Source organism: Physeter macrocephalus, chromosome 7 (assembly GCF_002837175.3).
Source record: "Physeter macrocephalus isolate SW-GA chromosome 7, ASM283717v5, whole genome shotgun sequence".
NCBI classification, from domain to species: Eukaryota; Metazoa; Chordata; class Mammalia; order Artiodactyla; family Physeteridae; genus Physeter; species Physeter macrocephalus.
Window position 1 is genome coordinate 37,542,846 of NC_041220.1, and position 13,568 is coordinate 37,556,413.

The 13,568-nt window shown below is 34.4% G+C and overlaps 1 protein-coding gene across 1 annotated transcript in view; it reads left to right on the forward strand.

Annotated features, from left to right (window-relative positions):
- Positions 1–431: 431 nt before the first annotated feature.
- SULT1B1 (sulfotransferase family 1B member 1) overlaps positions 432–13,568 on the forward strand; it is a 15,740-nt gene continuing 2,603 nt past the window's right edge. Inside the window, exons 1-6 of the mRNA XM_007112113.2 lie at positions 432–701; positions 982–1,110; positions 4,793–4,890; positions 6,917–7,043; positions 7,681–7,775; positions 9,821–10,001. Of these exons, the coding sequence (XP_007112175.1) occupies positions 554–701; positions 982–1,110; positions 4,793–4,890; positions 6,917–7,043; positions 7,681–7,775; positions 9,821–10,001 (778 nt within the window). The 5' untranslated portion in view covers positions 432–553. The remainder of the gene's footprint in view (positions 702–981; positions 1,111–4,792; positions 4,891–6,916; positions 7,044–7,680; positions 7,776–9,820; positions 10,002–13,568) is intronic.

A 13,568-nucleotide genomic window follows, 5' to 3' on the forward strand; every position in this document is an offset into this window, starting at 1 on the left:
ACACAACAGGTTTCCTGTGAGAAAAAATGTATAACATTTTATATAACAATATATACATTTTATATAATATATGTATACATATATATACATTTTATATAACATTTTGTATAACATTTTATATAACAATATATACATTTTATATAACCATGTATAACAATTATATTATATAACAATTATGTAACAATGTATAACAATGACTGATAGATTAATTTTGCCTTAGATCCAGATATTTTTTAGCATATTTCTGTGAAGTGAGATTTTTAATTCAAAGTAAAATGTGCAGTTCTACTTCTTTCCAAAGCTTCCATTAAAGACCTTTGATCTGCTTGTCACTGAGCCAGCTGCTGCTCTTGCAATCTACAGCTGTACACCCATAAAATTGCCCTCTGTATTTAGATCTCTTGTGCTCAGTGTGTTAAAGGCCAATTTTACTGTCAAGTTGCAGTGTCTTAATAACATTAGTTACTCAGTTTCTTATTTTTATCCTCTTTTTTCTCCATGATTTGATCATTATTAAGTATTCTATTAAGTATTTTTACAGTCTGGAACAAAGATGACTTCCCAAAAAGATGTCCTGAGAAAAAATCTGAAGCTAGTCCATGGCTGTCCCATCACCTATGCTTTTGCAAACAACTGGGAAAAGATTGAACAGTTCCAAAGCAGGCCAGATGACATCGTGATAGCCACCTACCCCAAATCAGGTGAGTTTTGTGGTCTGACAAATGCAGGTCTGACTTCAGCTTTTGTTCCTGAAAATCAGCTTCTCTACAAAATCGCTAACAACCTAAATAAAATTAGTATTCCTAAAAGTCAGTCTAGCCATCTACTTTGAGTATATTAAAACGGACATTTGGGGCATAGAAAAGGAAACTCTGCAGAATTAATTTTCTAAGATAATATATTGAGATGACAGGATTCCAACTGGGACTTTTTGCCCCCAGATTCAGGTGAAGGTTATGAAAATGTTGTCTTTTGCCACAGGTACCACTTGGATTAGTGAAATTTTGGACATGGTTCTAAATGATGGAGATGTTGAAAACTGTAAGCGAGATGTTATAACTGTGAAAGTTCCAATGCTGGAAATGGCTCTTCCTGGACTAAGTACTTCAGGTAATTTTAAATCACCCAGGAATTATAATTTTGTAGTAGTATTTACATCACATATTAAATACTGTATTTGTGATGTCCATTCAAGGAAAATGGAGTATATTTGGTAACATAAAATGGAAGTTTTACAAGCAGTACAATAAGCAAGGCATACAGAGAAATTGTAGTTTAGTCCATTGCATGCACATCCAGGTGTGCTAATCAAAGATAAAAGAATTTTGTTATAGAAAACAACTAAAAATCTCATTGATAAAAAAATGTTTCTTATGTTTTACTGAATTTTGTTGTATAAAATTTGGCAGATTAGAACAGTAATTTCTTGATTTAGAACATTGCTGTAATTAAATAAGTACCAATGCCTCATAAAATATAAAATTTATTATTAATACAATTCATTTTTCATTGCACAAATATTTACTGAGTGCTTCTAAAGAACTATGCACTGTGCTATGGACTAGATAAAAAATGATCAGTAGGGGCTTCCCTGGTGGCGCAGTGGTTAAGAATCTGCCTGCCAATGCAGGGGACACGGGTTTGAGCCCTGGCCCGGGAAGATCCCACATGCCGCAGAGCAACTAAGCCTGTGCGCCACAGCTACTGAGCCTGCGCTCTAGAGCCCATGAGCCACAACTACTGAAGCCGGCGTGCCACAACTACTGAAGCCTGCATGCCTAGAGCCTATGCTCTGCAACAAGAGAAGCCACAGCAATGAGAAACCCTCACACTGCAACGAAGAGTAGCCCCTGCTCGCGGCAACTAGAGAAAGCCTGTGCACAGCAACAGAAGACCCAACACAGCCAATAAATAAATTAATTAATTAACTAATTAAATCTAAAAAAAAAAAGATCAGTAAATTAGATGTCTTATCTCCAAGGAGCTTACAATAACATTGTGACACTAAATAAGTAAAGAAACTGGCAATATACGAATATTGTTAGCCTAACATATCCAGAGAATAGGGCTCTACGAAAGGGAACATCAGGAGACTTTACTTTAGATTGGGTAGTTAGGGATATCAGCTCTGAATGGAGACCTAAAGTTTTGCACAATGCTGGAGAAAGCATATTTCAGGAAGATGAAGCATCAGGTATGGGGGCCTAGATGCAGAAAAAACCTAGGTGTAGTCCAGGGACTAAAAAATCAACCACCACCACCAACAACAACAACAATGAAAGAACGGAAAAGTGAGAGGCAAAACAATTGGAGACTAGACAGGGACAGATCATGCAGGGCTTGTAATTCTTAGGAAATACTCAGTGAGCTAAGAGAGAATCAGCAGATTAGGGTATCATGTAAGCAAGTGAGAAGGGTTCAAAAAGGGAGGACTAGCTTTCAAATGCTGCTAGAAACCTGGGATAAAAAGACAGTACTATGGTGGTGAATGTCTATCAATGTAAACAGCAGAATTCAAATTCTCTCCCCTACTGGAGCTAGTTACTTCCACAGGCAGAGAAGGACCAGCTGAGAGGCTATCATTCCCTCTGTGTGGTTGCCTGAAGTCAGAGAGCAAATGCTAAAGCTTGAAACTAAAGGATTATTCTGGACAAGCAACCAAAATGGGCACCGAGTGAGTTAAGACTCCAGAACCATAGAAAAGTATGAAATGAAAAAGTGATAGAATCAAAGTAATCAGGGACAGGGAACTCAGAGATTACTGGTGAGAGACGGAGGCTGGGGGTGGGACGTGAGGCTGTGTAGCATCACCAGAGAGTGAGTAGGTGAGGTTCAGCAGGTAAAGGAGAGTAAAGTGACACTCAGATTTCCTCTGCAACCTGAATGTGCATACTTGCGATGTCGTTACATATTCCCAACATTCACATTTAAGCATGTAAAGGGTTCATTTAAAGGACTTCATGTGGCAAAACAATCACAAGACAGAAGAGGTTGAGATATCTTTCAGTGAAGTTAAGAGATGGAAGAGGAAGAACAGATAGTGAAAACTTTGTAAAAGAGACAGACATAAAATTTCATGTCATGGACATTGAGGCAGAGTGAGTTGTGGAAGATTATGATTTCTCATTTCTATACGCTGGATAAAGTGGCTGCAGCTACCAGGTCAGTAGAAACATAATGAATTCGCTGGTGGAATTTTACAGGTGTATAATTAATAGTTCCAGGTAAAATCCAGGATACCCAATTAACTTTGAAAATCAGATAGATACCTCTTTTATTTAGTATATTTCAAATATTGCAGGGGAGATACTTACAGGTATCTGTTGTTTATGTGAAGTTCAAATTTAACTGGGATTCTTGCATCTTTATTTCCTAAGTCTGTCAACCCTATCTGCATTGATATTAAGGGGTTCTTCTTGATACCACCATGTGCTATGAACTGTTCTCTACAGAATATTCACTGGTGAACACAACAAGCTATGCTTCTGCTCTTATGGAATCTCCATTCCAGTGTGCGTTTGGGAATGAAGATGGGAAGAGGCATGGGAACTGACAATAAACAAATAAATAAGCATAAACTGTGAGACAAAATATGTACTGTATAGAACATTTAAAAAGGATGATTTATTAGAAAGAGAGGCTTTTTAACATATGTAGTTAATTTTGTGAACAATTGAAGCATAGGATTGCTTTGAATGAGTGAGTCATACAATTTGGGGCAGGTGTGCCTTTGTATGCAAAATATGGGAAGATGATATATATAGGATTAACAGGTAATCTAGAGGTTAGACTGGGTGTAAGTAATATGTGAAAAAATGTACAGGACTTTAAGATTGACTGGATCTGAAACCTGAAGGAGGAGACAAGAATAATTGAGATTTTAGGGACTGACGACTCTATATGGGATGGCATCATTAACAGATAAATCTGGGAAGTGATAAATGCCACTGAGTCCATTAAAAAATCATAAAGTAAGGGTAATCCCAGCTCTTCCTGGTCTATGTCAGAAATTCTCTGAGTATGCCTTTACCCCAGAAGTGCCCTCAGACTGGCCAAGTCACTTATAGATTGATCTAGGCCCCTGGGCTCTTCCTAGCTCTTCGTGTAGAAAATAAATGGATACTTTCTGTCACAAGGAAGTTCATATAACCCTTAACCAAAGACTTAATTTGAAACTAAGTTCTATTACTTATTAGTTGTATGTCTTTAGAAACTTCAGCCAGCACCTAAAAATTGCACAAAAATTTCATTTTTTATATGCATAGTATATATATATATATATGACACATAAAGGAAATAATGAAAATGCAGGTACAACAGGTGATGCTCTACAAAGATATCATCTATACTACAATAGCTGCTGCATAACAATAGCCAATATGAGAATTACCAGTTATCAATATCTCTGACATACAGGAAACATTTTTGTAATTACTTGTGATAATGCAAAGGCATGATAAAACTCCAAATTGCTGAGGTTGGTATTATTACTTGTCATTTTGGAGGTAGATAAAATGAAGCCTAGAGACTCTGGGATACTTTCAGATTTTTCATGATGAGTAAGTGATAAAGTTAGGATTTGAACCCAAAGAGACTAACCGCAGAACCCAAGCTCTTAACCATTAGAAAATATTGGCTCTTAGAATCCAGATAAATGATGCTTGAGATTGGTTCAAAATTTAGCAGCATTATATACTGGTCAAAAATATTTTGAAAAGTTGGTTAAGAAAATCCAGAAATGCAGGCTGCTTGGAGACTCTAGTATCTCCATAACCAAACTAAATTTCCCCAGGTATAGAACAATTAGAGAAGAATCCATCGCCCCGGCTTGTGAAGACACATCTACCAATTGATCTCATTCCTAAGTCTTTCTGGGAAAACAACTGCAAGGTATACTCTAAACCGCAAGTAAATTTTTTAATGTGACTTTTAACCCTTTTTCACTCACATAGTAAGTAAAGTAATTGCTCAAATGTTTTGTTTATCTGTTACCATGAGAAGTGAGCTACATTTTAAAAAAGTGTTTCGATTAAAAGAATATGTTTTAGCCTAAACGTACATGCTCAAGTTTTTCAAAGTTATGCAGCAACAAAATCCTTATCTCAGCACAATATTGCTACGATTATTTCCCAGCTGTCTTATATAGTCTGGCCTTCTCTGAAAACTCAGCATAAGGATATCAATTCTTATTTAATAGTTTGGTAAAATTCTTCAGTGAGACATTTGAGCCTGGATATTTGCTTTTAAATTTAAAACTCTTTTTTTTTTTTTTTTCAATAATTGTGAAGCTATTCAGATTGTCTATCTGGCTTTTGCTAGTTTGTGATATGTGAGGAATTCTAAGTTGTTGAGTTTTGTAATGAAATGGTGTTAATAATATTCCCATCTTATACTTTCTTTTAACAGGCTTTTTTTTTTAACAGCAATTTAATCTATTTTTAAAGCAAATTTATTTTGACAGAAAATTGAGAGGAAGTTAAAGAGGTTTTCCATATATCCCTTGCTCCCACATATCCATAGACTCCCCATCATCAATATCTCTGACATCTCACCAGAGCCATACATTTGTTACAATTGATGAACCTACATGGACATATCATTATCTCCCAAAGTCCATAATTTACCTTAGGGTTCACTATTGGTGTTGTACATTCCATGGGTTTGGACAAATGTATGATGACATGTATATGCCATTATAGTACCTACCATACAGTGCAGTTTCACTGCCCTATAAATCCTCTGTGCTCCACTTACTCATTTCCTCCCCCTAACCCTGGCAACCACTGATCTTCTTATTGCCTCCATAGTTTTGCCTTTTCCAGTATGTCATATTGTTAGAATCATACGTATGTAGCCTTTTCAGATTGTATTCTTTCACTTAGTAATATGCCTTTAATATTCTTCCATGTCTTTTCATGGCTTGATAGCTCATTTCTTGTTAGTAATGAATAATAGCCTATTGACTGGAGGTACCAGAGTTTATTTATTCAGTAACCTACTGAAGGACATTATGGTTGTTTCCAAATTTTGGCAATTATGAACAAAGCTGGTATAAACATCCATTTGCAGGTTTTTGTGTGAACTTTATTTTTCAACTCCTTTGGGTAAATACCAAGTAATGTAATTTCTGGATCATATGGTAAAAGTATATTTTGTTTTGAAAGAAACAAGTGTCTTACGAAGTAGCAGTACCATTTTGCATCCCCACCAGCAATGAATGAGAGTTTCTGTTGTTCCACACCCTCACCAGGATTTAGTGTTGTCACTGTTCTAGATTTTGGCCATTCTAAAAAGTATGGGTTGTGTCTCGTTGTTTTAATTTACATTTCCTTGATGAAGTAAGATGTCTGGTATCTTTTCACACTCTTATTTTTTTTTAATAGCTGCAAGATTTGTTGTGATATCCCCTGTTTTTTTATTGATACTAGTAATTTGTGTCTTCTCTATTTTGTCAGTCTTGTTAGATGTTTATCAATTTTGTTGATTTTTTTAAAAGAGTTGTTCCACACCCTCACCAGGATTTAGTGTTGTCACTGTTCTAGATTTTGGCCATTCTAAAAAGTATGGGTTGTGTCTCGTTGTTTTAATTTACATTTCCTTGATGAAGTAAGATGTCTGGTATCTTTTCACACTCTTATTTTTTTTTAATAGCTGCAAGATTTGTTGTGATATCCCCTGTTTTTTTTATTGATACTAGTAATTTGTGTCTTCTCTATTTTGTCAGTCTTGTTAGATGTTTATCAATTTTGTTGATTTTTTTAAAAGATCCAGCTTTTGGTTTCATTTATTTTCTTAATATTTTCCTGTTTTTAATTTCATGGATTTCAAATCTGTTGGTTTACATGCCTACTATATGTTACCTTTTCTCTTAAAATAAAATAGCATGTATTTGATTTTTTTCATCCTCCCCCTGCAGATGATTTATCTGGCTCGAAATGCCAAGGATGTTGCTGTCTCATTTTACCATTTTGACTTAATGAATAATTTACAACCTCTTCCGGGAACCTGGGGAGAATATCTAGAAAAATTCTTGACTGGAAATGGTAGGATAGCCTTGGCTAAAAATTAATGTCATTTTTAAATTATTTTTAAAAATAATATTAACCATTACAAGTATGAATTTTCCTTTCAAAACACTGATTTTTCCAAATCAGTAACAAGTACATTCAAATACAATTTAAAAATTAAATCAAATACATCTAATATTTTACTATGACATTCAATATATAAACCTGGTATTAAACATTGGCTTAATGAAAATATTCTTGAATCTCTTTTCAGTTGCTAAAAACCCATTCTCAGTTCCTGCTCAGAACAGAAATTGTTTAACTTGCCCAAATCATTAGTTAAATCTGTTACAGATATATTTATAGTACTTAGGTAAATAATTGATTGAGTACTTCATAAAAGAATAGTTTTCTTCTGTGTGAGGCTAAGTATAACCTATTAGAGGTCAATGTATTTTCATTTGAAATGTGTCTTTTGTACTTAATATTTTTAAAAATCTGATTGTACATCCATAAATGGCTGATGGTATATAATTGTTTAAATTGGCTTTACAGTCTCAGTTCCCTTGAGTACTAAATTCCACAAAATGTTTGTACACTTTGACTTATTGCTCATAAACAAATCTTTGATATGATGAATGCTTATGGAAATAGACTGTTTCTCTGGTTTTAGTGGCCTTCGGCTCCTGGTTTAATCATGTTAAAAGCTGGTGGAAGAAAAAGGAAGAACACCCAATACTTTTCTTATTCTATGAAGATATGAAAGAGGTAAAATGGTAGAAATGCATTCTAGATAATTCTTCAGTTACATCCTGGGGTAAAAGATTATTATATTTTTTCAACTAAATCTATGGAGTCCAAAATGACATGATTGCTTTGCCTATTTTCCATGCCTGCTTACCCAAATCTTGCTAAGGTCATTAATGACACTAACTGAAATCAATGACATTTTTATCCTCTTAGCCTTTTTAACCATTGTGTTTCTTTTGAGCACCTTTTCTTTTCGAACTTCTCTCCTACATTTAATTGGTTATCACACTGTCATGGTTTTCCTGTGAATCTCTATCATTTAGTCATTTTTCTTTTTGAACTCTTTGCTATAGTTTGATGATCATGTCCAAGCCCACTGTTGCCAAAACTATTTATGTGCTAATGACCCACCAAAAACTCCATTTTAACTTCTACCCTGAATTCAAACCCATGTTTTTATTAAAACAACCCTCAAATTTAACATGTTCAAAACTAAACTCATCTTGCTTCTCTCTCTCCAATAGGTAATCCTTTTCCTTTATTCTCTCTTTTGGTTAAAGATGTTTGGTTGTTCGTTCAGTGTTCAAAGCTTGAAAGTAAATTGTCCTCACTGGCTTTCATGTAGCTGATACGGTTCCACTATATCATGAACATCCCATTGTTTCACATGCTCTATTATATCTTTCAAATGTGTCCTTCTCCTTTACATCAGCTCGGTGCTTTGTGACCATCTAGAGGGGTGGGATAGGGAGGGTGGGAAGGAGAAGCAAGAGGGAGGGTATATGGGGATATATGTATACATATAGCTGATTCACTTTGTTATACAGCAGAAACTAACACACTATTGTAAAGGAATTATACTCCAATAAAGATGTTAAAAAAAAAAAGACAACAAACTGAGATTGACACAGAGAGTTAATAAGACATATTATTAAATGCTGTTGCTTCCCTACTACATAAGAGATACAGTCCAAATCCTTCAGCAGGACATCCAAGGATGTTCTCAATTTTACCCCAATTCATCTTTCTTGTTTCATAGCCTCTCCCACTCTTATAAACAACTCAGCTCTAACTGCAACCCACACACACACACACACACATAAACACACAGAGAGTTAATAAGACATATTATTAAATGCTGTTGCTTCCCTACTACATAAGAGATACAGTCCAAATCCTTCAGCAGGACATCCAAGGATGTTCTCAATTTTACCCCAATTCATCTTTCTTGTTTCATAGCCTCTCCCACTCTTATAAACAACTCAGCTCTAACTGCAACCCCTTTGCTTTTTTTCTCCCTTGAACACACTGTGAGAACCTATACCTCCAAGAGTTTTAACTGTTTTTTCTGCTGGGAATTCACTCTCCAACCACTCAGGAGACTGCATCTTGGTAAACTCTGACTCATCTTTCTAAACTCAGCTTAGATGTTACCCCCTCAAAATCTTTCTAGATATATATGTAGATTTTAACTTACCTTCCTAAAAAGTTATAAATATTAAGTTTATGTCATTAGAATCTGAAAAAATCATTTCTTTCTCAGATTTTTTTCTTCTTATTCTCAAAGACCAATGAAAAATTTAGGTCTTGATATCTTTGCAACTTCATTGGAGTTACTTTTAATAATTTACATCCAAGCAAGATTTCATCAGTATTTACACTTTAAAAAAATACCTGGTTTTCCCTGAATTTATTATTTTTGTTTTTAAATATTATTATTAAGAATAAGAAAGCAATTTTGATGAAGAACAGAAAAATAAAGGCAGAAGGAATAAAGATACTGGGTCCCTAAAACATTCATATTTCAAATCTGATTACAAATTGCGATTAAAATAATTTCTATAATATTTTTCTCTAAATACTGTTAATATTTAGGCCAAGATTTATTCTATTGTACTTTGAATGAAAACTAAAAATATAACATTTAGAACAAACAAAATATTTCCATTCAACTTTTACTAAACATAAGTTATTGATTTTTTCATTTTTATGATTTTTTTCACATTATGTTAATGAGTTTTTGTTTACCATTTTCTTGGATATGTCTCTTTACCCACTGATAGAATCCAAAGAAAGAAATCAAGAAGATTGTTAGATTTCTAGAGAAGAACCTGAATGATGAGATCTTGGATAAGATCATCCATCATACCTCCTTCGAAATGATGAAGAACAACCCCCTGGTGAATTATACACATCTACCAAGTACAGTGATGGATCACAGTAAATCCTCTTTTATGCGCAAAGGTTAATATTTTGCTGAGTTTAATTTTCCTTTTTGCTTTCTTATGAATTACTCTGAAGTGAGGATTAGCTTTGTAATCTCTACCAAGTTACTTAGCCAGTTTTGGCATCAATTTCTTCATCTGTAAGATAAGGACACCAAAAATACCTACCACAAAAGTTGCTGAATTAGATTAGAAAGAAATTAGTAAAGGAAATAATGCATGTAAACAAGTTATTAAAATACCTTGAGTACTTGATACATATTTCTCCTTCTATTTACTACCCTGCTAAAAGGGAGTGGTTCTGTCAATTCTGATGTGAGTCATTCCAAATTTTTTATTACTAAATCTTAAATCTTTGTTTAAATTGTCATAGGCCTCCTTCTTCTCCCCAGTAATAAACTAATGCCACTCTATACAGTACCAGCTTCTTTAAAGACCCCTTATCATTTAGAAAGCAGTGGTCATTTTGTTAAGAAGGATTCACCAAGAGTAACGACATTTTTTTTACCATATGGGAAGTTTTTGCTCCCTAAAAATACTGTCTGAATTATAGGAAACATGGAATCTAAAATTAACTTTAAAAGATGACAATAGGGCTTCCCTGGTGGCGCAGTGGTTGAGAGTCCGCCTGCCGATGCAGGGGACACGGGTTCGTGCCCCGGGTCGGGAAGATCACACATGCCGCAGAGCTGCTGGGCCCGTGAGCCATGGCCGCTGAGCCTGCGCGTCCGGAGCCTGTGCTCCGCAATGAGAGAGGCTACAGCAGTGAGAGGCCCGCGTACCGCAAAAAAAAAAAAAAAAAAAAAAAGATGACAACAGAGAAATATGGCATTCACTGTCAAAATACAGCCCTATTTCCATTAAGGCAAATACTGTGTATTATGGTTTATTTTATATGGCTTGTGTCAAAAATGTGTCATTCATGGTAAAAATAATGCATTTAACAAATTATTAACTAAAATTTGAGAAGTTATCCACCTAGTCTTGCCACCTTTCTTTTCAATGTCCTTTACTGGATTGGAGAGAAAAAAATAAAATTTCATTTGGTGTGCCGGGAAGTAAACACAACCCTAGGAATATATTGTGCATATGAACATGTGGATCAAAACCCTTAATTTTGAAAGAGTTATATGATTACAGATATTTCTAACACAGTTTTCTCTGTACCTTAGTGTAGTCCTATACTAAAAACACTAAATTATGTTTTTCTTTTAATTTTCAAAAACACTGCACTTAAAAAATAAGCTGTGGTATAAGAGGGCAAGGCAAATTTTTCATTGTAAATGGTGCATTACAAGTTTGAGCAAAGAAGACTGATACATGCACAACACACACACAACACACACACACGTTTTTCTTGTGGAAGAAACAGAGACAAAAAACCTCTTTAATTAAACAAGGCAAAATTTCATTATGCCAGCTCATTGAATGTAACTTCCAGGAGAGTTTTATCCCCAGTCATATGAAAATTGATACGATCCAATGATATCTCATTAGGGTATAAAGATAGATGAGATAAGCTCAGTATCTGGATTCCATGCTTTCGCCAACTTCAAAGGAAAAGGGTATATAAGAGAGACAGTCTTTACATCCCATCTGGGAGTAGTGAAGAACATAACTTTTGTGGTCAGATTGCTCTGGGATTTATCGAGGCTATGCCACTCACTGAACCTTTGACTTTGCATATATTAATATATCTGCCAAAGTTTCGGTTACATCATGACAAAATGAAGAAAGGAATAACACCTATAGCACAAGTTTTGGGGGAGGATTTTGGTAGAAGATATATAAGCATTTACTATATTTTTTCTGATCAAAAATGATATACACAAAGGTAGCAAGTCATATTAGTCTAATATGTTCTAATCTAATAGTTCAAGATTCTTCTATTCATTTATTCATTCATGCATTCAATAACACTTAAAGAATACACTTTATTCATTAGTTAATATTTACGAAAACCTCTTCATGAACACCTATATGCGGCTCATATTCTCTAGAATATAAATGACATGTACATCTGCCTCAAGAATCTCATAATGTAATACAAGAGGCATGCATGTAGTGAATATTGAAAAGGGCTCAAAAGTGAAGAATGAACAAAGGGCCAAGCACAGTTTGGCCTTCAGTCTTGAAGGAGTCCACGCTGGATAAATCAAGGTCAAAATTTAGTCACACTATAGTAAAGATGTTAGGGAGAGGATAGATAATGTCCAATGTTTATGCCTATGTCCCAAACAGCAACAAAACAGAAAACCCTGAGATTTGGCAAGAATTTATTTTATCAAAAAACTTTTTATACTTCCCTCACTCTTGTGAAGCAAATGTGTTTATGTATATAGTATTTATACTCAAAATAGAAGATTATTAGAATACTTTATATATGACTCTTTATTGTTTATATCTACACTTTCCCTTTTCAGTGGCATCTTTAGAGGTATCCCAGATATGCACTACCCTCACATACATTCCAAAGAACTATTATCATTTTGTGAAAACAGAATAAAGTAAAATAACCAGGGAAACAACCTTGTCTATGGGGATGTTTTTAATTAAAAGGGTTTTAAATCTTCATGAAGCAATCATGGATTAATAAGGCTTGAAATTCAATACGATTATATTTAATATTAAATAAATTGGCAAAATTAATGTTTTCCTCCAAACACATTGGCAGTACATTAAAAATTTATTAATTTTTCAAATATATATTTTTAAGCATCCAGTATAAAAGATTAAATGTAAAGTTATATCCCAACAGTTTCACCTTTGTAAAAATGGTTCAGGGATTATACGTGTTTGATTTTAATGCTATTCTCCTCCTCTAAAATTAAAATAAGATATGTCTAGTGAATTCAGGAAACACAAATACCATCCAAATATCATAACATCCTCATTTATTATTTTTGTGAAATGATACTTATCAGCTTTCTGTTTCATGGTTTGCTTGTGCTCATGACCAGTCCTTTGTACAGTTTCCAAAAGTAACCCATGAAATACAATACTCCCTGATCATTGATCCAGTGACCAGTGGTAACCCCATGACGTAGGACAATTAGAAACACTACAAGAATCTCTTTTAGGAAACTATTGTACAGCCCATAAATTTAGACAAGAAAATTAACCCTTCTTATGTATTTTTAAAAGCCAGACTCTGCACCTTATTTTTGATAAAGGAGGCAAGAATATACAATGGAGAAAAGACAGACTCTTCAATAAGAGGTGCTGGGAAAACTGGACAGCTACATGTAAAAGAATGAAATTAGAACACTTCCTAACACCATACACAAAAATAAACTCAAAATGAATTAAAGACCTAAATGTCAGGCCAGACACTGTAAAACTCTTAGAGGAAAACATAGGCAGAACACTCTATGACATAAATCACAGCAAGATCCTTTTTGACCCACCTTCTAGAGAAATAGAAATAAAAACAAAAATAAAAAAATGGGACCTAATGAAACTTAAAAGCTTTTGCACAGCAAAGGAAACCATAAACAAGACGAAAAGACAACCCTCAGAATGGGAGAAAATATTTGCAAACGAAGCAACTGACAAAGGATTAATCTCCAAAATTTACAAGCAGCTC